Source organism: Juglans microcarpa x Juglans regia, chromosome 7D (assembly GCF_004785595.1).
Source record: "Juglans microcarpa x Juglans regia isolate MS1-56 chromosome 7D, Jm3101_v1.0, whole genome shotgun sequence".
NCBI lineage: Eukaryota > Viridiplantae > Streptophyta > Magnoliopsida > Fagales > Juglandaceae > Juglans > Juglans microcarpa x Juglans regia.
In genome coordinates, this window is record NC_054606.1 from 8,983,151 (window position 1) to 9,011,099 (window position 27,949).

The 27,949-nt window shown below is 36.1% G+C and overlaps 2 protein-coding genes and 1 long non-coding RNA gene across 3 annotated transcripts; 2 read left to right on the forward strand and 1 right to left on the reverse strand.

Moving 5' to 3' along the window:
• Nucleotides 1-90: 90 nt before the first annotated feature.
• LOC121239184 lies at nucleotides 91-23,822 on the reverse strand. The gene is made up of 3 exons (XR_005935255.1): nucleotides 23,811-23,822; nucleotides 23,511-23,518; nucleotides 91-297 (listed from the first exon to the last, which is right to left on the reverse strand). It is a non-coding gene; the product is annotated as an uncharacterized LOC121239184 (long non-coding RNA).
• LOC121239183 (54S ribosomal protein L19, mitochondrial) lies at nucleotides 13,389-14,295 on the forward strand. Its single transcript, XM_041136340.1, has one exon. It carries the CDS (start codon nucleotides 13,577-13,579, stop codon nucleotides 14,042-14,044), a length of 468 nt encoding a protein of 155 aa, XP_040992274.1. The 5' UTR covers nucleotides 13,389-13,576; the 3' UTR covers nucleotides 14,045-14,295.
• On the forward strand, nucleotides 20,933-27,949 carry LOC121239182 (inner membrane protein PPF-1, chloroplastic-like). Its single transcript, XM_041136339.1, has 11 exons — nucleotides 20,933-21,366; nucleotides 21,507-21,617; nucleotides 21,729-21,803; nucleotides 21,945-22,005; nucleotides 22,239-22,312; nucleotides 22,425-22,529; nucleotides 23,185-23,292; nucleotides 23,388-23,491; nucleotides 26,490-26,639; nucleotides 26,720-26,846; nucleotides 27,750-27,949. The coding sequence occupies exons 1-11, from the start codon at nucleotides 21,040-21,042 to the stop codon at nucleotides 27,855-27,857; spliced, it is 1,350 nt and encodes a 449-aa protein (XP_040992273.1). The 5' UTR covers nucleotides 20,933-21,039; the 3' UTR covers nucleotides 27,858-27,949.

Sequence of the window (27,949 nt, forward strand, 5' to 3'; positions counted from 1 at the left end):
AGCATCCTCTAACCTCGCCAGCCAAAAGGTCACGGAATCGGTACGAGAGCGTTACCGTCTCGTCCGTTCTCGTTGTCGCCCTGTGACAACTCAGGGGACGTCATGTCAGTCTGTTACGCTCCCAAGTGACCAGAGGAGCTCCACCGTGATAATGTCTCATCTAGGCTTGGAGTCGTGATACACACGCACCCACATATTCAATCACAGTTGCAAACAGATCACGTGACATCACAACACAGTTTTAATAAAACGATAAATATACATTTCAACAATTAATTAGAAAACACATTTAAATAACTCTAAAATGGTCCTCCATTTTACAAGTACACAATTTCACAATTACAAGCAAAAATCCCGCCTCCAATCCGGCCCAAAGCCCAACACCAAATCCATCCATAAACACAAATCAAATATTTTAACGACCCAAGGCCCATTTTCCAACATACCAACAGTTACAATTTACAACAATATAATTAAAACTGAAAAATTACATACACACAAAGTTAGGAAATTCTGAAAGATCACTCGAAATGACGTTACTCAAGGTAGCGGCACAACGGTGGCAACAGTGCCAAAAGGCCTCTCAACTCACGGGTTGAGCCAAAAATACAAGTTGAACACACGGCAAGTCAAAATTTCCCCAAGAAACCAATAGAACTTTTACAAATTTAGAACCAAACAGAGCTCGGCAAAAATTCCCAAGCTCTCGGATTTACCAACAAAAAGAATCAAAACTCAAAACTCCAAAAGATGCAAGCAACTTAAATGAAAGAGAGTGGAAGAGGAACTAAGAGAAATTCATAGTGGAACCCGTGGCCTTTTTATAGGCCAAGCATGGCGGTTGGAGGGGCTGCGTGTCGCACGGGTGGAAGAAGAAAAAACGACAGTGAGCTGTGCGTGGCAGTGAAGGTCGTGAGGTGGAGTGATGGCTTGACAGCAGATGCGGGAAGGCGTTGCCGAAGGACATGGAGGCAAGCTAGGAAGCTCGAGGTGGAAAGGGAGCCGCGTGGAGCGATGGCTGGACAGCAGCTCTTCGAAAATACCCAGTCGAACAACACCGAGTAGAACAATGGAAGGAGGAGGTGGCAATGGCAACAGCTGGTTCATGAAGAAGCTGGAAACTGGTAGAAGAATGAAGAAGAAAAGAAGAAGGAGGAAGAAGAGAGGGTCGGCACAGGGGAAAAGAGATGAAACCCTAAGGGGTTCTATCCCAAAACGGCGCCGTTCGACTAAGGGGAGGGGCTGGGCTAAACCGCACGGGTTGGGCCCTGCTGGGCTGGGCTTACACGGGCTGGGCTAAGCTTCAATCAGGCTGGGTCTAACACAACACACACACCCACGGCCCATAACCAAAAATCACACAACACAAATAAACACACACACCCAGCCCACCAAAAAAAATAAAAACAAAAGCCCAAACTGAAAATACACATATTTAAAATAACATAAATAAAATATCACAAATAAAATAAAATAACAAATAACATAAATAAACAAATAAAATAACACAATTAAATAATCAGAAATAAATAAATACTAGGAAAAATAAAACACATAAAAACTAGGGATCTCACATAATGTTTGATGAGTTTTGGTTGAGATTAAATGAGCAGAGATCCTGTTGTGCACTATGGGTTTTTAGAGGGCTAAATGCATTTAGATTAATTGCAAGTAAAGGGCTCAAGGTTGAATATCCGTTAGAGGAAAGGAGATTGGGGCTGTTGATATTAAATGAGGCGGTAGGTTGTGTCTTGGCCCACTGTTCATCTTTACACGCCCTTGTGTTTTAAGTTGGAGTTTCGACCGCCATTGGTGTTTTGCTTCCAACAATGGTTCTCCATGATTCTGCATAGGGGTGTAAAAAAAATCGTTAAACCGGATCGAATCGGTGGGTTTGGTCCAGTACCGAGTTTGGTTCAGTTCGGTACCGGTTTTATTTTTCTTAAAACGGGTCAAAATCGGTCCAGTTTCGTTTTTCTTTTTCTAAAACCGGATCGGACCGAAATGGACCGGTTCATATATATATTATAATTTTTTATATTGTATATAATTTTATAGATAATATATAATTATATATAAAATAGTTTTGTATTATATGATAAATTACTAATTAATATAATATTAAATTTTAAAATCTTATATCACTATAATCTATAATACAATTATAATATATATTATAATAAACTACAATATATTATCGCTATAGTATTATATATTATAATATACTATTATATATAATATAATTTATAATATAGTATATTAAAACTAGAAAATCAGACCGGAATCGGTAAAACCGGAAGTACCGGTTTAGGGGGGTAACCGATACATAATCGGTACTTGAAAATGCAAAATTGGTACATACAAGTTTGGTCCCAAATTTTGTCTAAAATTAGGCCAAACTGGACCCGTTACACCCCTAATTCTGCACAAGGAATTCCTGTGCAAATGTGGATTGTGTTGCCACTGTTTTTCAGTTTGGAGTAGGAGTTGACTTTATCCGTGAACATCTTCCCTTTTCATTTATTGGGAAAGGATTTTTCTAGTTTTTAGCTGGTGAGCTTCCTTCGCCTGGATCCTTGATGCAAAATGGAGGCAATGTTGCTCTGGGAGCTGGAGGCAGCGTTGCTCTGTGGACTAATATGGTATTAAACACTGCATGTTAATCAGATGGTTGTTGCCTTGGGATGTCTGTGCCTATCCTTCTTAATTTGACTGTGCCTGCATTTCTGTTGGTGCTCAAATGTTGCGCCTATAGTTTAAGTTTTTTGCTCGCATCCATGGCCCATATTGGGATATTTCCTATACAACCGCATAGATTGGACAAGTTTGGGCGATATGCCCTAAGCAACCACAACCATAGAAAAAATCAGAAATCCTCTCATACTTTATCAGGATCTTTTTCGCCGCTCTGCTCGGATGGTTTAAATCAAAACCTTCTGGAATAGGCTTTTCAATGTTAATTTCCACCTTAATTCGAAAAAACCTTCTCAGTGCTACTCCAAAGATTGAAGCTCTGGCCACTTCAATAAGGTTGCCTAGGACTTTCCCTATTCTTTCAACATTTTGGTTGGTGATCATCTCTAGAGGAGCCTGTAAATTTGGACCCAAAAACAGAGGAATTAAGCTTAACTTCGTGAATGCTTATACCTAGAGACCAGTTTTTGAGAACCATGTGAAACCCTCTGAAGTTCCAAGGCTGGTTGGCTAGGACCCTTTCTTTGTCTTGTTGGGATGGAAAGGTAAAGAGAAACATGTTGGTTTCAATGTCTTCTATCATGAGCCCTAACACAAAACTCCACACGGCTTTAATGGTGACATGAAAGGTATTTTTGTTTAGGGGTTTTGATGATACAAGTTTACTTATCAAGGTTCGGTTGGAGAAGTGTTTCGCTAGACCGAGCTCTGGTTCAAGACAAAAATTGTTCCATGATAGGGCCTCTGCTTGGCTAATGAGTTTGTCAATTTCTAATTGGTTGATAGACATTTTAGGTGGAGACGTCTAAGTATGTGCAAGGTGAGAATTAGGGATTGGGAGTAGTAGGAGGTGACGAGATTTTCGGGAAGGGAAGGGAAGGGATGTGAGGGAGTGGAGATGGAAGGAAGATTGTGTTTCTGGAAACTAAAGCAAATGACTACTAAGAGGGGTGTAGCACACTAATGAGATAGGGAGGACTCATCTTACAGAGAGAGTCAAAAAATTCACGTACTTACACTTTTACTTACAAAATTTATTTTATTAGTTTTTATTAAAATTAAAATTTTGAATTTCAGGTTTTATAATTTTCAACGTATCAATAGCCTTCATGTGGAGAATTAAGTTTTTTATAAGTTTTTATTAAGTATATATAGCACTACTCTATATAGGAAACCTGAATTATTTGATACTGATGAGTGCATCTGCTTATATTGTATAAGGAAATGATACTCCAACCTATGATTTCCATCAACATAGTGTACCGAATTTCTCTTTTTTTTTTTAGGATTAGTGTTTGTTTATATTTTAGTATTGTGTTTTTTTTAAAAAAAAGTATAAAAAAATATTTTAAAACAGGAAACAAAAATAAATTTACACACCTCGGTTAGAACTGTTCATCTGAGTTCTGGTTCGGGAACCTGAATACACTTGGACCGAAATTTGGGTTTCAAACTCAGGCTGAAACCCGGAACGGGTGAGCCCGGGTCAGATCAAGTCCAGAACTTAGATGAATCCAGATTTTTAAAAACCCAAATTCCAGATTACAGGTTGAAACTTTTTTTTTCTTAAAACATAAAAGTAGAAAACCTACAATATTCATTTCTATACTTCATATTAATAGTATTATATAATATAATACTGTTATTATTCTATTTGTAGTAATTTATTATTTTGTTTTCTTTTATAGTTCGACCAGTGAAGTTCCTTATTCTAATTATTTATTAAGAGTAATGATATTTACATAATATATTATACAATATATTGTATAATAATATTATAAAATATGATATTTTTATAAAATGATAATAAAAGATGTTCTATAAAAATAATTCATATTTAAAATATAATTATGTAAAATGTTATAAAAAATTTATGTCTAAATCATTTTTCATTTATAAATTCAAAATCAAATAACCCAAAAAATATGGAAGAGAAATTTGTCCTTGTCCACACTGTCGAATGTGACAGTTTTGAAATATTTATTATTATTTATAGGTCGTTTAGAACTATTAGAGATTCCAAAGTTCAACGTTGGTCTGATTTGACTGGATGTTTTGTTTTTTCTTTAATTCCTGTGAAACAAGTTTGGGCTCTGCGCACGATTTCCCTTCTTTTTTGGCTCGATGATTGCGATTATTTTTGTGCGATTTGTATATACAGTTCATTTTAACTTATTTTATTATTATTTATTAATTTTAACTCATAAATTTTATTACTATTTATAACTCATCTCACTACTATTTACAATTTATCTCAACTCATTTCAACCCATCTTCCAACTCAAAAGGATCCAGTATCGGATCGGGTTTCAAACCCGTATCCGATCGGGCAGTACGGGTTTTGACAATTTGAATTTTGGTCCGAATTTGATCTAGATCGAAACTAGGAATCGGAATCCAAAAAATTCGATTTCTCAAATTTCAGATCGAGCTGAAAAAAAATTCAACCCAAATGAATAGACTTAACCTCAGTACCGAATTCGATACCACTATTGGTAGTTCTAACACCACCCTATTATATATACATAATTTGAGCTATAAAAAAAGTTTAAAACAAGTTCTCCAGCAAATCAAAATTTTCAATATCATAGTATGCAAAATATATGACTCACACCGATTTACAGATTGGAGAGGTTGATAGTTTTATTTGCTTTAGGTTGGAAGTTGGAACAGCGTGGCCATTCCCTTTGGGCGGGGAAGAAGTCATGATACACCAGATCAAACAAATTAGAATGAATATATTAATAACATATTGAAATCATGGCGATTATCAGAAGAAATGAAGAGAAAACTATATGATTGTTTATGGCACATCTGCTAACACTCTCCCATACAATGATAGTAATAAAATAAAAATTACAATAAAATTAAAATTCAAACGAAATTAATTTCGACTTGATTTCATCTGAGACACAGATATCTTGCTATCTTTAAGGAGATTTAAGTTCTCTACAAAATATAAAGTTTCAAATAAATCGGTATAACAGGCCTTCTCTTGATTTGTTTCCTTTGAGATACAATAGCCATATAGCTCGAATTAATCTTATACAAGTCGTTGAATCCAAAACTTAAAAAAAAAAAAAAAAAAAACATATCTCTCGTCTGAAGAATTCTCGAAAAATATCTACACACTTTTTCTTTTATTCTCTCTTGTACCTGCAAAATATTAAAATAGGCAACTACGCAACTATTATGTTCAGAAAATTGAGAAGCCTATTAAGAACAGTAAAACATTTACCCAAAAACGTTCAGCCACTAAACATATTGAACAAATGAAACTTTAAAGGCAACCAATTAAGATTGGAACATTAACCAAAAGAAAAGACATAAAAGTCGCAATCCTAATGTCAGTCGTCCAGACCCTAATGGTCAATCATTTTTTTTTATCTACCAAAAGATGTAACACTCGGTAGGAATCAGTAAAGGGTTTTGATTTACGTGATATTTACGGAATGAGTTGAGATGAGATGAGATCTATTGATATAAAAATTATAAATTAAATAAAATATTATTAGAATATTATTTTTTAATATTATTATTATTTTAAAATTTAAAAGAATTAAATTATTTATTATATTTTATGTAAAAATTTAAAAAAATTATAATGATAAGATGAGATGAAACACTTATATCCAAATCCAGCCGAAACCAATAAAATTATTAGGATTTATTTGGAGTTGTGTTAGGAGTCTTAAACAATAATTAAATAGTCTTAAAAGTTCTTTAATTGTAAAATTAGGTTGTTTAGATATTACATATTAAAGTACTTTTTAATCTAAAATAAGTTAAAAAGTATGTTTAAAGAAAAATAGTTCTTCAAAAGACTATGAATGAACGAAAAGACTTATATAATTTTAAAATAATTATAATTTTAAAAATTTAAAGATATGATCATAATTATTAAAAAAAATTAAATAATCACCATTTATATTTTTGTAAATTAACTAGGATACAACGATTGATAAGGAAAATTGCAAAGTGAGGATGGAAGTAATAGTGCGAAATTGGGATGGCAAAATCCTTTCAACTTTGAGGTCAGAGAGAAATTTTTCGAGATGCATGCCTTGGAGAAGCTGTTGCAGGAATTCGTTTAGTTACCTAATTCATATAAAATATATAAAATAAAATAAAATAAGATGAAATGAGATGAGATATTTTATTAAAAATTAAATAAAATATTAATAGAATATAATTTTTATTTTATGATTTGAAAAAAATTAAATTATTTTAAAAAATTTTTAAAATTATAATAATAAAATGATATGATTTATCCAAACCGAAAAAGTCTTCATTACTTTGTACTGAATCGGGTTTAGAGATAATTGTGGGAGGAGATGCTTTGACAATTGTTGATGCAATCAATGGTACTGAAGAATGATGGAGACAGGCAGGATTAAAGATATCAAAAGATATCAAGCAACTCTCGCTCAGGTGGAGCCTTGGTCCTTTTTTTTTTTTTTTCTTTTGAAAATGAGTCTTGGTCCGTTGAACTTTAAGCAATGTATCACATGTGCTTGCCAAGAGTGCTTTGGATCTCTACGAGGAGAGTATTCTTTAAGGGGATTATCCTCCGTTTATTCAATCTTTGCTATAAAGTGAATAAAGAAAGTCTTTTTTATATTATAAATAGATATATATTCTAAATAAATATAATATATTGGAAAATATATTAAACATATAGTTATAAAATAACTTTTTAATAATAAAACTTATTATTTAAGCTATATGGTCTTTTTGGGATTGTGGTATGAGTTTTAAAAAATGTTTAAATACCTGTTGAGGTCGTGTTTCACTGCCTGGGCAACTCCATACCGTTAGGCTCGGTTAGGATCTTGTTGAGATAGAGAATTGGGGGGGCTTGGGACGCCGTGGTACCTCTGTTGCCTAAGTTATTCATAAGGAGAGGGTGACAAAACGAGTGTAGGAGAAAAATGTTTAATCAGAGAGAGCACCCCAGAGGGTGTGTGTGGGTATTTATATACTTGGCCAGTGGATCTTTTGACAAAGAGATTTGAAGAGGTGTCGTCCGTACTTGTCAATTGGATCGTGCGGGTGTCACCCACATCCTCTCCTGCTATGTTCCATGTCAGCCTTTCGTCAGGTGGCAAGGCCCTATGCCTGATCGTGACGACTACTGACACCTCAATCCATGTTATGTTGTGCTTGGCGCCATCTTCCATTTAATACGGCACGGCCATGGTCAGGTGAGTCTATCGTTGGTACTCGAGTGCAAGGGTTGTCTCTAGCATCCTACTCCTGAGTTGTCGGTGCCTTTGTCTGTTGTGATACCCCGTATTTACGTATATTTTGACTAAGTAAATTATTGCATTTACTAAGATTATAGGCTTTTTTGTTTTAAATTTTAGATAATTTACGTGATATTATTTTAAGATTTTTAATTGTTAATTCAATGTGTTTTTTTGTTATTAATTATTATTCATTATTTAAATTGCTATTTATTTTAAATTAGTTTATTATTGAGTTTAATTATTTTATTTTCATTTAATCACTACATTTAAATTATTTTATTTAACTTGATGTTTTGAAATATTTTTCGTTTGATCATTTTTGTGACCTAAGATGTGAGAATTGTATCTCATTTCTTTTCCTCATTTTTTTTTCCTTTTTTCTTTTCCTCTTTTTCTTTTCTTCTTCTTTTCTTTTTCTCCTCATTTCCTTTTTCTCCTCTCTCTCTCTTCTCTCCTGCGCGCGAGTCCTTCTCTCTCTTCCTGTCTGTGCGCTGTCCACCACTGTGCCGCCACTACCACCACGGATTTCAACCACCACCCACACGCCTCCACCCACGGCCAACCACTACCACCATTAGCTTCACGAACATCCCTAAGCTCTTCCCTAGTAATCTCAAGTCTTCGTTTGTTCTCGTTCAAAATCTAGCATTTTGAGACCTACGGCCATAATGCATTTTACACTATTACATTGTTGTGCCGCCACTTCTAGCATCTTTGTGATCCTTCAAAAATTATATTACAACACTGTAAGTATTTTTCTTAAGAGCTTTTGAGATTTAAATGTATTTTTACACTAACTCATTTTTACTGTGAATTAGTTGGTTGTACCGGACTGAGTCCAAGGAGTAAAGCGGTCAATTGGATTGGAGGATGAAATTGTTTGTGTTATTGGACTATGTTGTGATTTGCTGGTTGTTGAATATTTGTGTTGTGTCATATACAATGCATTTACACGGATGTTTATGTTTGTAATTGAAAACTAGGTTTTTGCATAATTGCATACATGTTCATGTGTATACTTAAAATACTGAGTTTTCATGTGAAAAATGATTTTGAATATGTTTGAAATGATTGGATTAACTGGTTTGAAATAAAGGAAAAGAGACTGTAGGGATGGTGGTAAGCATGGATGTTGGTATAGTCCCGCCTGCGATTCTCACCTACGGTGCACGCGGTAAGGATAGTGGTAAGCAGAGATGGTAGTATAGTCCCGCCTGTGATTCCCGCCTACGGTACATGCGGTAGGGATGGGGGTAGAGTCTCGCCTGTGATTCTAGCCTACAGTGCTCTGATAAGTACCTCTTGTGTGAAAATGAACTGTAGGGATAGTGATAAGTAGGCATGGTGGAATAGTCTCGCTTGGGATTCTTGCCTACGGTGCACGCGATATGAATAGTGGTAAGTAGGGATGGTGGTATACTCCCACCTGTGATTCCCGCCTATGGTGCATGCGGTACGGATGGTGGTAGAGTCTTGCATATGATTCCCGCCTACAATGTCCAATAAATGATTATGTTGTCGGTTTATGATTTAATGGTTACGAGCACATTTTCTGATAAAATGACGGATATTATTCATGTCGTGTTTTTGGTCAAATGGGATTTTTGGCGTGCGTTGGAAAATAATCAATTTCAGAGAAAATAAGGTTTTGGGTCACATTTGTGTTTCGTCATGTACTCATGTTTGTTGGCTACATTAATGCATTTTTTATCTCTTGGATTGCTTGGTTGATTACTTGCTGAGATTCATAATCTCACGGTATTCGATACCTTGCGGTACCGTTTTATGGTATCGCAGATTTTGATGTAGATTAGGACGAAGAGCATGAGAATTTGGCTTCGTCGGAGAAGTGATTTGGGATCACTTGCTCGTGTATTGAGATTTGTGTCCCACTTTTTGGCTATGTATTTGGTTTGTATTATATTTATATTAGATAACTGTATAACTTTTTAAAGACAATTTTATTTTGGGATATCTGTATTGAAATTTCTGGTACTTAGTTGACTAACTTTTATTTAACAGTTACGACTTTTGTTGTGCACTTTTTATATGTTGCACACATTTGAGCACTTTTCGTTGAGATGTATGACCCGTGTTGTTACCATCCCAATGTCACAATTCCTGAGTTTCCGTACGTGGGAATTGGGGCGTCACATTTGTGCTGCTTTCATTGCCTGGGTGTCAGGGTCATTCCTGACACCTTGATTTGACCTTGACACTTTAGTTGTGGGTGGTCAGGAGCAAACCATACTTCTGACTAGGCCCCACACAAGGCACATCTACTACCCTTTCCCACTATGGGCCTTATGGGCCAACCTGATCCTTTTCGGCCTAGTCTTGACCCAAGTTACCTAAGCTACTTGGGTTAGACTCGTTTAGTTCAGCCCAGGTCTAGGAGATTACTCCCCTCACAACACCTTTAAAAGCTCTTCAATAGAAGAATTAAGTTGTTTTGACATTACATATTAAGAGTATGTTTGGATGTTGAAGTGAGTTGAGTTGAGATGATAAAATATTGTTAAAATATTATTTTTTAATATTATTATTATTTTGAGATTTGAAAAAGTTGAATTGTTTATTATATTTTGTGTCGGAATTTGAAAAAGTTGTAATGATGAATTGAGATGAGTTGAGAGTAGTTGAAGATCCAAACAAAGCTTAAAACACTTCAATCTCAAATAAGTTAAAAAGTGCATAAACATATTTTTCGGGATAATGCAAATCGTAATTCAAATTTTAAAAAGACCGTCAATGAACGAAAATACCTATATAAATTTAAGATAATTACAACTTTTAAACTTCCAAGAATATGATCATAATATTTAAAAATTCAAATAATCATCATTTCTACCTTAAGATAATTTATTTCTAAACAAACGTAATGTGTTTGAAAGTGTTTTAAATATATGGTTACCAAACAGTAAATAACTTTTTAATAGTAGAACTTATTACTTATTATAAGCTATAAACTTTAAAACTATAAGTTATATTTCCCACCACAATCTCAAATATTCACATAGTTATAAATATTATTTTTGGTTAAGTTACATTTTCCATCACAATTCTAAATATGCACTTAACGATATAAAAATTTAAAAAGTAAAAAAATAAAAACACGTTAATGACTACTCTCAAATTCAAATGCGACCATTATTGCATTTGAAAAAAAAAGGTTAAAAATTATATTATTAAAAAATACCAACACATTATTGTAGGCTGCTAGCTTCTATTAACAAGCTAATCACATATGAAATTACGGCTATTAATTTATGAAAGCCGCTTTGAAGCAGTCCATCTGAAAATAAGGCTTTAACAGCTTTTAATAATATTCTGCCACGTCAGTAATTTCACAAAAATTACAATGGACTCATTACACTGAATAATGAGACATATCTCCCATTTAGAAATCGAAGAACACCATCTTCCCGTCGCCCACCGCCGCACGCCACCATCACCAGTCCGTCGTCACTAGTCCATCGCCCACCAGTAATTTTGAACCCCATTCAAAAATCGAAGAACACCATCTCCTCGTTGCCCATTGCCACATGACACCATCACCAGTCCGTCAACACCATTAACAATAAATAAAGAAAAGAAACATAATTTTGAAAGAGAAAGAAAAAAGCGACTTTCGAATAAGAAACACAGAACATAGAAGGAACCGTGAGTTTCTAGTCGAAGTTCCAGTATCGAAGTTTCACTTCAACCGAACTATTTTCCTCTTCCTCCCTAAATTCGTGATGATCAACCTTGCTGGTCCTGGACATGAAGCTAAGCATCTCATTCCTCTCGCCCACCTCCTTCTCTAGCTCCTCCACCTGTGCCCTATACTTTGCCTCCCTTTTCTCCATCTCTACCACCGTCTCGCTCAGCTCCTCGATCCCCTGAAGAAGCCGCCTTTCCTCCTCTTGCCACGCGTTCTAGTGGCTCGAGACGATCTCCACCACCCAGGCATTGGCCTTGGAGTCCTCCTTTCTCCAGGACTTCATTTGCCTCAGCTGCTCCTCCGCTTGCAGGAGTCATCCATCTCCTCTGTACAAGAATGTTTTGGAGAAGGTGGTCGTAGAGGCCGCGGCGGAGAAGGTAAGCAAATCAGAGTGGAGGGGGTTTTTGACTTGAGGAGATTTCGGTGGAAGAGGGAGACGAGGAAGGGTTTTTTGTTTTGAGATTTTTCACTTATTACCTGTAGATAGGTCCATGGAATGAGAAATGGAGTAGCGACGTGGCAACGTGTCATTGGAGGGTTGTTTTTTGAGCTTGAGCAGACTGACTGCTTTGAAGATTTTTTCTTAATTTATTACATGACTTGCAAACCCGGCACATTAATAAAGTTAGAATTCGTTATAATCGGATTCATGTTAATTCAGATTGGCTCGAATTTGACGAATTTACGGATTAATAATCAGGTCATGTAAGATTGACTCACGATTTACGGATTGACTTGAGACTTGATTAGCCAAAAAAAAAAAAAGTTAGTATGCCGCCCAGTTTTGTCTTTTATTTTGACTGTTCATGTAATTATTTTTTTTTAAAATTATTTTTTATTTAATAATTAATGAAGTGATTTTTAATGTATTGATATATTTTTTATTTTTTAAAAATATTTAAAGATGTTTAAAAAATGTAAAAAGAAAAAAATATAGAATTATACTAACGAATACGCCTAATAATCAAAATTGCACGGTACACTAGATTTACTAAAAAAAAAAAAAAAAAGATTTCTCGAGTCATTGGTCACTTGGATCAAAACATTGACAGTCAGCTTTTCTTTTTTCTTTTTGGTTAGAAATTGAGTTATAGATTGAAAAATATTGCACTTAATCAAATTCTCTTTCTTAAAATTTTATTGTATAGGCTTTGTGACGTTATCTAATAATAGGATGGATAAAATATTTATAAATATTTTTTTCCTCTTTTTTTTTTTCACATTTATACAAGTGAGACACGATCCCCATATCTCGAGATGGATTACAATCTTTTTTAAGTTTCAACGCAAGTCATGGAAAGTGCGATTAGAGAGTGTGATGGGATAAAATAATTTTATATAAAAAATAAAAAATTATTATAATATTATATTATAATATTATTATTATTTTAAAATTAAAAAAAATTAAATTATTTATTATATTTATATGAAAATTTAAAAAAATTATAATGATGAGATAAAATAAAATAAAATAAAATAGATTGAGAATATTTATATATCTAAACGGGCTTAAATTATCAATTTCTCCTTCCAGTTCTTCGTCGTATTCTCATCAGCTCAGCTCGGCTTTTTGGACAATTGAGAACAATTACATTGAAATACCAATAGAGATCTCTAAAGTTCAGCCAGAGCTTAGAGTAGAAGAGAGACGCGTGAGTTGATTCTATAATATTTATGATTGTTGGGTAAATTCATGAGACATTAGGTATTTATAAATTTTTTTTAATCTTTTATTTTAGATCCTAAAATTCTACAATTCAGTCAAAAACTAAAGTCACGAAATCCTTGAAGGACCATCATGGCATCATCACCAATATGAGCTATTAGACTTGGATGCAAGACGCTACCCTCTACCCGAGCGCTAGGTCGTATATATTTCCCCTGGATCCCTCTCTCTTTCACACGCACGCACAAACACGTTGAGGGCATGTCGACACTGAAAGAGATCCTCACCCGGCGGCCCGTGGCCGCGACGATCCGTCTCACGGTGCCCGCCGGAGGGGCTCGCCCAGCACCACCGGTGGGACCTGCTCTGGGACAGTACCGGTTGAACCTGATGGCCTTCTGCAAGGACTTTAATGCCCGCACGCAGAAGTACAAGCCCGACACACCCATGGCCGTTACCATCACCGCTTTCAAGGACAACACCTTCGAGTTCATCGTGAAGTCCCCCTCTGTCACCTGGTACATCAAGAAGGCTGCCGGGGTCGAGTCCGGCAGCAGTCGACCGGGCCACGAGGTCGCCTCCACCATAACTCTCCAGCATGTCTACGAGATTGCCAAGGTGAAACAGTCTGACCCTTATTGCCAGTACATGCCCTTGGAGTCCATTTGCAAGTCCATCATTGGGACCGCCAATACTATGGGGATTAAGGTTGTGAAGGAGTTGGATTAACAACATTCCAAATCCTGTTCTTTTGATTTGGTTGTTAGCCCCTTTTCTCGTTCTTTTCAATTTTTCTAAAAGATGGGCTTAAAATTGTGGTGATGGACTTGTGGGGTGTTGTTATTGTCTTGAATTTGTTTTAGTTTGAATTTTAGTTTGATCGTTAGAGTCTTGCATAATTCCTTGGTGATAAGATATGGAAGTAGTTACTTGGAAATGATACTGGTGAGAAAATGAAAACCTTTGCAATATTTTCTTTATTCCTTAACCTTCATTTACTGACACATATTGATTAGTATTCGACAACGTTGACAGATCATATTGATTTTACTTCATTTTTGTTTTCCTTTGGAACAAATTTCTGTATTTCAGATACATGTTTAGAGATCTTGTTCCATAAAATTTTGTGTTGCTTCTATTGGATAGAGTTGAGGAACTTGGATAGCCTATTCTATTGAACGAGCTGGAGAAATGTAATCAACCAGGTCTTGAGAATTTAGGATCAACTAGCTTCCCAAAATTTAAGAGGAGTCAAGGGGAGAAGTACTGAGCTGATGAATGCATCGCATAGTGTTAGGAATTCACTATTTTATTTCTTGCATTATTGGAACTGCATGTTGGATATATGCAGATATCAGATTGAGTAGCAGTGCGTAGTGATTATTGAACAACCCTGGTCCTGCATTTTCCTGTCTAGTTTACTAAAATTAGTAGATTTTCAATTTTTAAAGACTTGTGAATGCACTGCAATTTGAGCTTTTGGATTATTATAAGAGCTTGGCAGGCCATTTATGGGAGTGAAAGTAGCAAAATTGGGGAGCATGTCCAACAGTAACAGACCTGCTGTGCTTATATTAGCATTTTGTGCTCAGGTTTACTTAGATAAACCAATTTGCATCATGGTTTTTCTGGATGAGGGATTTATAGCCATTTGTCTTTGGAAGCTTGTTTCCAAAAGTGTCTTAGATCTTGGGTTCAGAATCATGGGTTTCGTTGCTTGATTCAGCATTGAAACTCAACCATCCATCTCCTTGATTTACATCTTTATACATATTATAGTATGTTAGAATGGGCACCTTTTTGTCTATATTGTCTTTCAGATGGATTTCTATTCTTCTGTGGCTAGTTCTTAAATTGCTTGTCAAACACTTGGAAACCTTCGCTTCTAATATTCGACAATTATTTTCTTCTTCTCTTTTGTGCCATTATCTAGCAACCATAAATAGGGCTGGGCGGCGGGGCACCCAGACCCAACTTGCCCGCCCAAACCGCCAGCCTGTTGAGTGTTGAGCAACGGGCGGACAACTATTTGTTTTTTTTCAAAGCTGGCGAGCAGGTGGTATACTCACCTGCCTGGTAATCACCCGTCCGCCCACTATACATGTATATTCGAGAAAAGAAACCCAACAGGCTACCAATACTTCCATATTATGGTAAGTGATAGGGTTACTACCCTTGCTACCTATTTACTACTTACATATATTTGATTTTTTTTTTTTTTTATCATTTTATTTTAAGTATTTTTTTAACATCCTTAATCATTAAGAAAAAATTAAAAAAATATATAATTTTATTAATAGTCACTTCCTCAACCATTAAATAAATTAAAAAAAAATTAAATATAAAAAAAGTAGTAAATGAGTAGTAAGAGAATAGTAATCCTATCATTTTCCTTCATATTAAATGGGCCACGTGGTTCATTCATCTTCCAACACCATTGATTAGTCACTTTTGGTTTAGACGTACTCTAATACCATTCATAAACAAAATTAAGAAAGATGAATTATATTTGCAGTTATACTAGGGGTGCTACCCGCCTCCTATGAGGCGGGGCCACCCCTTCTCCGCATGGGCGGGGGTGGGGATTTTTTTCCGTACTCCGCCCCTCCCCCCATGCAATGGGGGTCCGCTGCACGGGGTGTGGGGGTAGACCTCCATCTGTCCGCCCCTCGCCCCCCCCCCCCCAACCCCGCCTTTGCTCCAGTTATGTTTTCTAGGCCCAAAATGACCTAAAAACACATTCAAACCTGTTTTTGGGCCCATAATTTAACTACAATAATAAGTATATTGCAAAATTGAAAAAAAAAATAAATTATATGGATAGAAACTATTAACTAATAATTATATATTAAGTTTCAACTAATACTATTAAGTATTAACTAATAATCATCACTAACTTTAAGGCACTAAGCTATTACAATTATACAAATTAAGAGAACTAGTAAACTATTACAATATTGCAAACTCATATAAAAATAGTAAATATTAGAAATTATACTACTAACTATTGTAGCAATATTACAATTAATTGTAAATAAACAAAATCATAACATTTCAAATTTGATTAATTTGGAGTGGTGGTGAGTTCGATGAATTGTGTCGAGATCATAAAACTTGCAATATTAATAAGTTAAAAATAAAAGAAATTAGAATTATAAACTATAAACTATAAAGTTATAAACATGAAACAAAAATTATGGAAAAGTCTTCTTGCAAGCGATTTCGCGCACCAAATCGCGCACTGATATTAAATGTAAGGCATTCTTTTCTCAATTTTTTTTTATTTTTTCAATAAAAAAAGATATGTGAATGTTGGTAAGCAGTTTGGTGTGTCAAACCACTTGTACCTAGCAAGCCTCATTTAAAATACATGCATATTGTGCAAACCATGTCAAATTGGCAATGGTGAGTCCAATACAAATAAAGTCATACTGTATCGGAGACAGTTGTAGACGCCGTCTTATGTGTCACTATAAAAATTAAATTTGAAATTAATACTGATTAAATGAAAATGAATAAATTAAAATAAGAAAATGAAATTCAAGTCCAACGATTACCAGATCCAGGCTGATCACCACCCTCTTCTTCAAGATCGGTCACCTCATAGTTAAGAACATTCGGAACATGAACTGAAGTTCCCGTGATCCAATTCTGCATGCAAATCAAAGCCTCCACAATGGTATGAGCTAATGAACTCCGGAATGAATCTAATACGTGCCGTCCGGTGCTAAATGCTGACTCTGAGGTTACGGTACTAATAGGGATGATCAAAATACTGCGGACTATCTCTCCAAGGACGAGATATTTCACGGCATTCACCTTCCACCAACTTAATATATCAAAGTCTCGTGAAAATGGTTGAAGCTCTGTTGCCAAGTATCTATCTATCTCTAACTAAGCCTTTGTAGAACTCCAGACAAAGGGGTTATGCTCCAACCTCTCACCCTAGTCAAATCTACGTCTTTTCTCTACCCCGGCTTCTAGAACTAATGGAGAGGTCGATGTTGGTACTGCAATATTACCACCCCGCAAGACGGTAAACTCATCAAATAATCTATCAAGGGTTTTCCTAACCTTTGCTACAATATGCTCTGTCCATGCTTGTCCATACGCAAATCTCAATCCATATATCATGCCATCCACCTTAAATCGAGAGTCAACAACAACAACTACATATAATAAAATATTAGTCCTAGTGAAATCTCCTAAATATTTGTCGTATTTCGTCCTCATAATCAATGCCATCTCTTGTAGCCTAATGTGAACACCCGCGACCGTGTCATATAATTCTTCTTTTACCCTACATAATTGCTAACAAAAATGATGCAATGTATGGTACAAAGTTCTAGATAGTGTCGTGGTGATCTCGTAGAAAAGCCTAAAAAATCTATGAAAATAGATACAACTTTCCAATCATCATCCATAGATTTCCCTAATCCTTCGTGATCATCAAAATATTTTATATATTGGATGTCTTCATTACTCTATAATGCAAATGCCAACTTATATTCTTGGGCCACCTCCAACATAAAAAATGTTGAGTTCCATCATGCAGGTATATCAGTATAAAAACCCTTTTTGGATGTTAGGCCCGCAGACTTTGCAACAACCTTGAATTTCTCCAATCTCAAAGGAGAAGATCTCACAGAGTCCTAACCCGAGCAATCGAGTCATCAAGATCCCTCAAACTATCAATGACAATAAGATTTAAAATATGTGCCGCACATCTTACATGCAAATAGTCACCACTCATGATTGTCTTATTTGCTTATCTAAGATAGGTCTTAAGATGTCTCAATGCGACATTGTTAGACGAAGCATTATCAACTATGACTGTATCAACTCGTGTCAACCTCCAATCCTTTATTACGGCTCCAAGGCCCTCCCAATCGTCTCATCTTTGTGATCGGTGATTTGACAAAATTTTATAATTTTTTTGTGCAATGTCCAATTAAAATCAACAAAATGCATAGTCAAAGACATATAATTAAAATTTTAGACCGATATCTAAGTATTGGTGGTGAGCCAAACAAATTGACCCGCAAATTGACCCATCAACTTCTCTTTTTTAGACCCCAATAATATTTTTTTACATCCTTTGACACTGTGTGACAGGAAAGAAGATTAAACGTTGGTTCCAAGTAGCGAGAATACGCTTAAAACCCTTTCCCATCAACAACTTGAAAATGTAGCTCGTCCATGATGACCATACGAGTTAGGTGTCTCCTACACTCATTGAGATTATACTTAGTATACCCTCTTAACGTTGCAACCCCACTACTCCCATCTGCCATTTTTTTAGGTCCAATCTCTAGACTGGCTCTTCTTTTGTAATGATTTTAGTATTGAATTTTTTTTACATTGTTCTTCTAGGTACACCTTTAACTATGAGGTACCATGTTTCCTATAGTGGTGCATCCATAAATTTTACCACAGTGGTTACACTTTGCTTGGAAGTTATTGGGGTCACCACCCTTTTGTTTGGTGAAGTGAAACCAAACTATGGAAGCAGGTTTCTTGCTGGGCTTGGGGGTGGGGGCAAGGTTCCGTAGGCATAGGGGTAGGTGTTGGGCCAGAAGTAGTAGTAGGGCCATGGGTAGGAGTAAAGATAGGGGAGCTTGCACTAGAATCTATCGGATTTTTCATGAACTCAAGCAAACAACAAATATGAAATTATAGCAAACATGACAACATGTCAAACAATTAATATCTAAGTATTGACATTCAAACATGCCAACATGCAATGTGCCAAACAATTAACATCCAAGTATTAAGTTTTAACATTCAAGTATTAGCAAACATGACACTAGTAATATTGGTATGTTTTCTACTTGACACTAGTAACATCCAAGTATTAGCAAACACTATGCAATAAACATTGAAGTTGTAATTTGCTTATCAAAGTTTAAAAATTAGGCAAATGCTTTTGAAAAATGTGATATCGAGGAATCAAAGTTCCAGCTAGTTTGTTTAACTTGGAGTAATAAAATTCAGTTAGATAGGGGCATTTTCAAGTAAAGTTTAGCTGGTGAAACTTTTACTAATTTCCTAAGGAAGATCCAAGTTTCCACATCTGTTTTGGTTTGAAAAAAATGGATTGACTAGATTCTTAGAATGATAAGTGGAGAAGTAAAAGTAAATCTTGATTTTGACACAAATGGTCATGAATTTGTATTCTGTAATTTGTGCATGTGTGTGTTTGTCTCTATATCATGTATGTGTATATATGTATCAAAACCTGAAATGAACACTAGTAACATCCTCCACAGTACACAATTCACAATCTCATCATCCATTTAAATTTTAATAAAAAAAATGCAAAAGAAAATGGAAAAACCCAATCGGAAAACTTACCTTCGGCGAGAACCACGATGGGCAACGACAACAGGCGACGAAGAGTCGAGACTTCACAGAGCAAGCCCAAGGCTCAAGCTTAGGACCAAAGGGACTGGGAGAGAGATCGGGAGAGAAGAAGGCCGCCTTCGGGAGAGAAAGATCAAGAGAGAAGAAGGAAATCGCAGACGGGAAAAGAGGGGGGGATTCCCCTTAGGTTAAAAACCCTACATCAAACATTTGATGTAGGGTGTTTAAAAATACCTCTATACATAAAAAGACGTTGTTTTGCACAATGACAGAACAACGTTGTTTTGATGTATGAGGGTATGTTTTTTTAATTTCTAATGTATATTTATATATATAATAAAAAGTAAGGGGCAGGTATTTGCAGGGCAGGAGTGCACCCCATCCTGCCCTTGGTGTGGGTACCAGATGTCGGTGGGGCCACCCGCCCCTCGCATCTCGCGGACAGGGGGCGGGGCCCCATTGCCCATCCCTAATTATACAGTGGGTAAGCGTCACATATTACTTTTGAAAAAAGCAAATAAAAATGAGAGTCACGTGAAAAAATTTAATTTTTTAATAATGGACTATACTCTTTTTCAAAATGAGTGCGCGACTCTTGTACAACCCATGCATGTATCTACTATCTAGCATTGAATAATGTTATGTACAGTCATGTGGTGCATAAGTGACTCGTAATCCTTTTGAGAAATAGTGAGATTTACTATTAAAAAAATTAATTTTTTTTCATGTGAATTCCATATTTACTTATTTTTTAAAAAATTTACGCTACGCTTACACATTTTATGATTGCAAATATCATTTCTCTTTTACCTTGCTTTCAACAAATAATAAAAAAAAAGGTCTAGTCTACACAAATGTTACATAAAAATATTTATATGTGATAAGATTGTAATTCTTTTTATTATAAAATTAATATAATGGTTTTTTATCAGTTGAAAAATTTTATCCATCATTCATATATAAGACAGTTATTTTTATTTTTTATTCTTTGGTGTAAAGATAATGACCAGAATAACTCTTATCAATTAAGCAAAATCCTTGCACAAGATTTGCGTGTTAAGCAAATATTTCTCTTTAACAAAATGACTAAAGAATCCCTCATCTCTCACACGTGGAATTCGGACATTGGGTACAGCAGGTCGTGAGCTACACGGGAATTTGACTCATTTTTGTATTTTACCCCTTTTTTAATTTAGTTTTACGAATTTGCCACCTTTACCGAAGAATTTGCTCAAAATATGGATAATTCGATCGAAATTATATTATTCTACGTTCTCCACCATCGATCGGTCTTATACCTTCCACTGCCGATCCCCTCATCTCCCATGAGAAGCTGAGCTCGTTTCATCACCCCTTCTCCCATGGCGAATACCGTTATTTCATCCCCATCCTTCATCGGCCCGTCCCTCCCGTCCCTCTCTCGCCATGGCCTCCACACCCTCCCTCACCGAAGTCGACTCTTCTCCACCACCAGAGTCAAGCTCAGTTTTCATGACATCCCTCCCATCGATTCCGTCCACACTCCGGTTGATTTATCCGCTCTCCTTAACAGGGCTGAAGGCCTACTTTACACCCTCGCGGACGCCGCGGTCGCAGTCGACCCAGCCTCAAGCTCTGCTGAGGCCGCCGTGCAGAAAAATAACGGGTGGTTCGGGTTTATCTCCGATGCCATGGAAGCTGTTCTCAAGGTAAACATATATGAATTATTTTTGGGTAGTTGTGTAATTTTGCAAGAAAAGGTGAGCGAAATTATTAGATTTTTTTCTGTTATAATTTGCAAGAGACATACGAAGTAAGTTTTGAATGAATTGCTTGTTGACTCCTGTAGGTATTGAAGGATGGAATTAGTGCTGTGCACGTTCCATATGCGTATGGATTTGCAATTATATTGCTTACAGTTATTGTTAAAGTTGCCACATTTCCCTTGACAAAGCAACAGGTGAGTCTTTCACTGTAAATGCATCAGATTCCAGTGTGCCTGTACGGTTATTATTTGCTGGCCTCGGCCGTGTTGGTATTATTAGTTCGTGACATTCACTACTCTTTGTAGGTTGAATCAACACTAGCTATGCAAAACCTTCAACCAAAGATTAAAGCCATTCAACAAAGATATGCTGGTAATCAGGTGAGACGCTATCTCGGTTATATGTGATCTCACCAAACATTCAGTTTGAGCAAAAATATTTCGTACTTTTTAGTTTGTTTTGGCCCCAAACTAGTAAATATTGTGCTTTCTGATATCTCGATCCCCTTTTTCTGTGTTTAGGAAAGAATACAACTTGAGACATCAAGGCTATATAAGCAAGCAGGGGTTAATCCTTTGGCAGGTGTTCTTTTTATAAATCTGTTAACGTTCCAATTAATACTCTCAAGTTCAACCTGTTGATTCTTATTCCAATTATATGTTCATTTGGTCGTTGGTCTTTAGGCTGACAAAAGTTCAAAATTCTGATGTTGTCCATGGCAATATATTAATTGTCATGCACAGATGGCCTTAAAATGCTAATCAGCTTATACACACACATGCATATATTAACATCTTATTGATTTTCCTGCAAAGGTTGTTTCCCCACTTTGGCTACCATACCAGTCTGGATAGGGCTATATCAAGCTCTTTCAAATGTGGCAAATGAGGTAATTAAGAGGTTAATATCTTAGTATCATTTTGGTGATGTTATTGGACATAAATCTTATACCTTCACAAAAAGTTGGTCATTGCTAATTTTTGTAAAAATTGTATCTGAAGGGACTGTTGACAGAAGGTTTTTTTTGGATTCCCTCTTTGGGTGGCCCAACTTCAATTGCTGCTCGACAAAGTGGATCTGGCGTTTCTTGGCTTTTTCCGTTTGTGGTAATTACACTTACTTTCACATGGCTCATGGAGCTAAAAATTGTATTGCAGTGTCTTTAACTATATTGCTAACATTCAATCTTTCATAGCAATTCTTAAGTTAAACTCCATTTTTATGGATGTTTTTATCTTAATAACTGATCATGGAAGTGTTAGCTTGAGCTCTCAATTTGGGGCTCATATCTGAAACATGTAGTGAAGCAGAGATTTTTGGTCAGTAGTCAGGCATCAGGATGCTTTTGGTATTGTGGCTTGTTTCCCACACTGTCCTGTCTTCCTTGTCACCCTTAATCTCGTCTATTGTGTGCCTTGACCAAGACTTATCAGCCAAAAGAAGAGAGATAGGTCATTTCTGAAGTTTGGAAGGTTAGGCTTGCATTGGCAGTTTGACGTTTCTTCCTGTTTTGTCTGCTTCCATCTTTAGTTAGGTAGATGCATGTCATGGGTGGTAAGCATGTCCTAGGATATGAATGAGCTGTGTTCCACACGTATCTTTGAGGATCTACAGCATTAGGTCCACAGTTTACAAAGTGGGTTAGGGATACTGCCCTCATTTACCAGTTGTATTTTCTACTTGTATGGCACTCAATGCCCAAGTTTTTTTGCATGTTTATGCATTTGATGTGGCTTTTACAATCCATAATTCTTCGTGCAGGATGGCCATCCACCTTTGGGCTGGAATGATACTGCAGCATACCTTGTTTTGCCTGTCCTCCTTGTTGTTTCTCAGTATGTTTCGATGGAGCTCATGAAGCCTCCCCAGGTAAAGCATTGGCCTCTTCCCCGAATCTTTTCATTTCTCTGTTCTCAAATTTTCCTTCTAAGTATCGTGAAGCCTTAATTGTATTTTTTTGGCAGACTGATGATCCATCTCAAAAGAACACTCTTCTTGTTCTCAAGTTTCTTCCACTCATGATTGGTTACTTCTCCTTGTCTGTCCCATCAGGATTATCCATTTACTGGTTGGTTTCTCATTAGCACTTTCATTTCTTTGTATCAGTCCCATCAGGATTATCTGCCTCCATATGCTTTTGTTGATAATTGCTTTGTTAAATAGGTAATCATAAAAGTAGGCAAAGCCCAAGTACACGGGGAGTATACATGAAAAGTACCTAACTAGGGTTTACCACCGTAAGTAGAAAATCATGGACATTAAGTCCATTAACAACAATGGCCCCCACTCATAAGAACAAAGTTTTAAAAAAGAAACTTTAAGCTCATCCATTGTTCTCTCACGGTCCTCAGAGCTTCCATCATTTCTCTCCCTTCAAAGGCACCAACACATACATATAGGAACCAGGAACCATTTTCCAGATTGCTGCCACTTGTGAATTACGTAGAAGGCCTCTCTAGCTTGCAAGGAAATCGACAAGTCTATGAGGCATGACCCATGATAATCCAATTCCCGCGAAAAAAAAAAAAAAAAAAACCCACAGGTCGTGGCCACCTCGCAATGTAGAAGTAGATGATCTATCAATTCTCCATTCTTCTTAAATATGCAATACCCGTCCTGCACCATTACCCAACGTTTCCTTAAGTTATCTGTGGTAAGAATCTTGTCCAAACAAAAAAAATCTGCTTTTGAAGGAGCTTTTGTCTGCCATATACTCTTGCATGGGAATATGGTCATTTCCAAGCTCGTTAAAACATGATGAAACAATCTGACAGTGAATCTAGCTTTCTTGGAGGGCTCCAGTTCATCTTATCTATGGTACCCTCGGTCATGCTTACGGAATAAAATGCCGCATAGAACTCTATGATAGCCTCCAACTCCCAATCTTAGGCTGCCTAATGAAACCTACTTTCCATTTAGGGGAGCCACTAGAAAAGACCACGAGGCCAGCTATCGTTGCATCCTTCGCTCGTGTGAGCTCAAAAATGGCAGGGAATGTGTCTTTGAGGCTTTGTTCACCACACCATTTGTTGTACCAAAATCTGACACGAGTATTGTCCCACCACAATATGTTCATGTCTCCAGAAGATCTCCCACCCTTTTCAATGTATTTCCACAAGCCCACCCCATATGGGCTGCGTACCTTATTTGAGCACCATCCTCCCTAGGGTTGTAATCAAGCCAAGCCAAGCCGAGTTTTGGCTTCACTAAATATTCTCGAGCTCGAGATTTTTATTTATTTTTTGGTCGAGCTTGACTCAGTAAGCTAAATTCCCAACTCGAGCTCGTGCTCGGCTTGAATTGTTTATTTTTTTTATTTTTTGAATAAGATTTAATAATTAATAAATTAGATAAATAAAAAATAAAAATTTGTATAACTAACAAGTAGAACCTCTATTGAATTATTATACTTTAAAAATTTATAAATAATTAATATCTAACTAGTTGATATTTATTCATGATAACAATATATTATATGCCTACAGAAATTATTAATACATACCCATAATATGATAGCATATATTTATTTCATATATGGTTTCCACGTACTAGTATATGAAATTATTAAATCTTATCGACTAATTATTGTACAAATCATAAAATATAGCTATGAAGTATATTCAATTTATAAAGACGTAAGTAATTAATTAGGTTACATATTATATATTTAGTTATAAAAGTACTATGCTTATATTATTAGCTAATACATATATATATGTATATATACATAAGTGCATGTATATATTTATCAATATATGAATGAACATTAATCGAGTCAAGCTAACGAGTCAACTCGGGCATAAACTAGTGGGCCTTAACGAGTCTTAACCGAGCCGAGTCGAGTCGAGTCGAGTCGAGTATATGTCATTTACTAATCGAGCAGGTATCTATTTTCACTTTCACGAGTCGAGTTCGATTCGAGTTTAACTAAGCAAATACCGAGCAAACTATCGAACAAACTGGTTCATTTACAGCCCTAATCCTCCCCAAGCTTCCCAAACTGTGAATCTATAATGGACTTCCATAGGGCACCCCTTTTGTGTTGTTACTGCTGCAACCATTTACCCAGCAAAACTTGGTTGAATTTCATCAAATTACGAATCTCCAATCCACCCCCAGAAATTGGAAGATAGACAATTGACTAGCTTACCAGATGAAATTTGAACTCTTCCCCAACCCACTTCACAAGAAATCTCGTTGTAACTTTTCAATACAATTGGCAACCTTTGTGGGGAGTGGGAACAAGGACAGAAAATAGGTGGGTAGGTTAGAAAGAGTACTTTTAATCAAAGCGAGCCTACCACCTTTAGACAAATACAACCTCTTCCAAGAAACCAATCTGCATTCCACTTTCTGAACCACTCTTTGTATAAATATCACTCTTTTGACACATGCAGAGTAGTTCGTATGTCCGACAAGAATATGAAATAGTATAAAACTTTGAGTTAGCCCTATGACCCGTTTATGATTTTGTTGCACCTACTGATTCTGCCACATAATTTTGTGATTTGATCTACTATGCTGAGAATTCTCACAACGATAACAAATATGTTTGCTCAGTCCAATAGGGTGTCTCTGAATCTTCTTTCTAGCATTAGTTATTTCATTTTAATTCAAATAAATAATTAATGCCAGAAAGAAGATTCTGACACTTAGATTAGCAAACTATCCAATTGATTATAGGAACACATGCACCCTATTGGACTAATAAAATAATAAAATATATTTATTATCATTGTGATTTTTTTGGGTGTATCTGAATGGTCAAACGGTGGGCTTGGGATGAAAGTTAGACTCAAACATCCTGGGTTCAATTCTGAGTTCATTTTTTATTGTCTGCTACATGGTATTTTGCTCGGCAGGTTCTTTGCGATTGCCCTCGTAACAACTAACATGTCATGAACTGATTGGATTAAATATTTTGTGAAAAAGATAAATCATAGGGTGTTTGACCGATATATTTCCTTTTCTCCCTTTTTAAGCTTTATGCATGGACGTTATAAACTATGTATTCTGAACAAACTTGTTTGTTTGTTAATTCATAAAATTTATTGTGCAATTGTTAGGTTCACAAACAATGTTCTCAGCACTGCTCAACAAGTATGGTTACGCAAATTAGGTGGTGCAAAGCCTGTTGTAGCTGAGAATGCTGGTGGAATCATTACAGCGGGACGTGCAAAACGATCAGCTTCTCAGCCAGTACAGCCTGGCGAGAGGTCAGTTTTACATTTCGGAATGCATATTAGTATCCTAAGCTTTTTCAAAGTTTTCTTACTGGCAAAATGGCAACCAACAGGTTTAAGCAGTTAAAAGAAGGAGAAAATAAGAAAAAGTTGAGCAAGGCCCTGCCAACAGAAGATGTTCAGAATCTGGCTTCGACATCTGATTCTGAGGATGATCCAGATGAAGAGACTAAGGATAAGGTAAAACTCAACTTTTAATTTCTTGCTATCCATTCAGTTGGAGTATTGTTGCTGTTGTCCTCCCGGAGCATTTTATTATGCAACAATATCATGTTTTCTTTTTGTGAGTAACTGTTAATGCAAATAAAGAAGCAAAGACGAAAGAGCTCTGTCTTCTGTTGTTATGATATTCATGCACGAGCAGATAACCCTCCATCTTGATTGCACTTTTGATATCTTATGATGAGTGCTACTTTTTTAAAATTATATTTTTATCCTTTAAAACAAAAAGAGCATACGAGTTGAATGTTTAGGCTCATCTGTAAAATTTATTGGACCAACGAATAGAAGATGCAGAATTCATATGGCAGCATGATCATGAGCTGATAGTGTTGACATCCTGGTGGCAGTTGGTGGTTCCACTACCTCTAGTTTTTCATTTCAGCTATTGTTGTGAAGTTGACATTGATTGGTCTTTGGCTTAACACCAAACAATAAAGAAAACAAGCTGTGTTGTATTTGTGTCTGGTGCCTGCATGCACGTCTATGGATTATCTAAATAGTATTTGATAAAAGGAAGACCACAGATGAGGAGGAAGTTCTGTCTCTCCATCCTACAACCCCAGGGTATACACATTGCAAAGAGACGATGAAGTGAAAATCAGGCTGGGTGCCTTTATTTCAAGATCAAAGTTGATCCATATGTGAACATAGTCCTAAACAAATAAGGGCACGTATACTAAAAAACACTACGCAACTGCTTTATTTTATATTTGGAATGGAGAATCAATATCAACCTTGACAGTTTCCAACTCAATTATGATCTGAAGTTGGGGTGCATAGTTTTATCTTGTAAACAGCATTCTTACCTGGTTTTCTTTTTCTTAACACATGACTTTAGAACTAACTTGGAGATTTTGACAGGGTGAGGAGGCTCTTGAAGAAGCATACGCGCCTAGTAGCGGTAAAGATGTACCAAATTATCCACGTCCAAGGCGGAGCAAGCGATCAAAGCGGAAGCGTGCTGTATAGAGAGACAATGTACTATATTTTGTAGTTTATGTTGAGTCCTGTATATCTCAGCAAATTGTATCTTGGTTAATATATAGTGGCCATTTTTTTTT

Bases quoted from the DNA above. Each gene is read 5' to 3' on its own strand.
- LOC121239183 (XM_041136340.1), top strand. From the start codon at position 13,577: ATGTCGACACTGAAAGAGATCCTCACCCGGCGGCCCGTGGCCGCGACG.
- LOC121239182 (XM_041136339.1), top strand. From the start codon at position 21,040: ATGGCGAATACCGTTATTTCATCCCCATCCTTCATCGGCCCGTCCCTC. The intron at 22,006-22,238 runs GTGTTCTTTTTA...TTTCCTGCAAAG, and splicing joins AGGGGTTAATCCTTTGGCAG to GTTGTTTCCCCACTTTGGCT. The intron at 23,293-23,387 runs GTAAAGCATTGG...TTTTTTTGGCAG, and splicing joins AGCTCATGAAGCCTCCCCAG to ACTGATGATCCATCTCAAAA.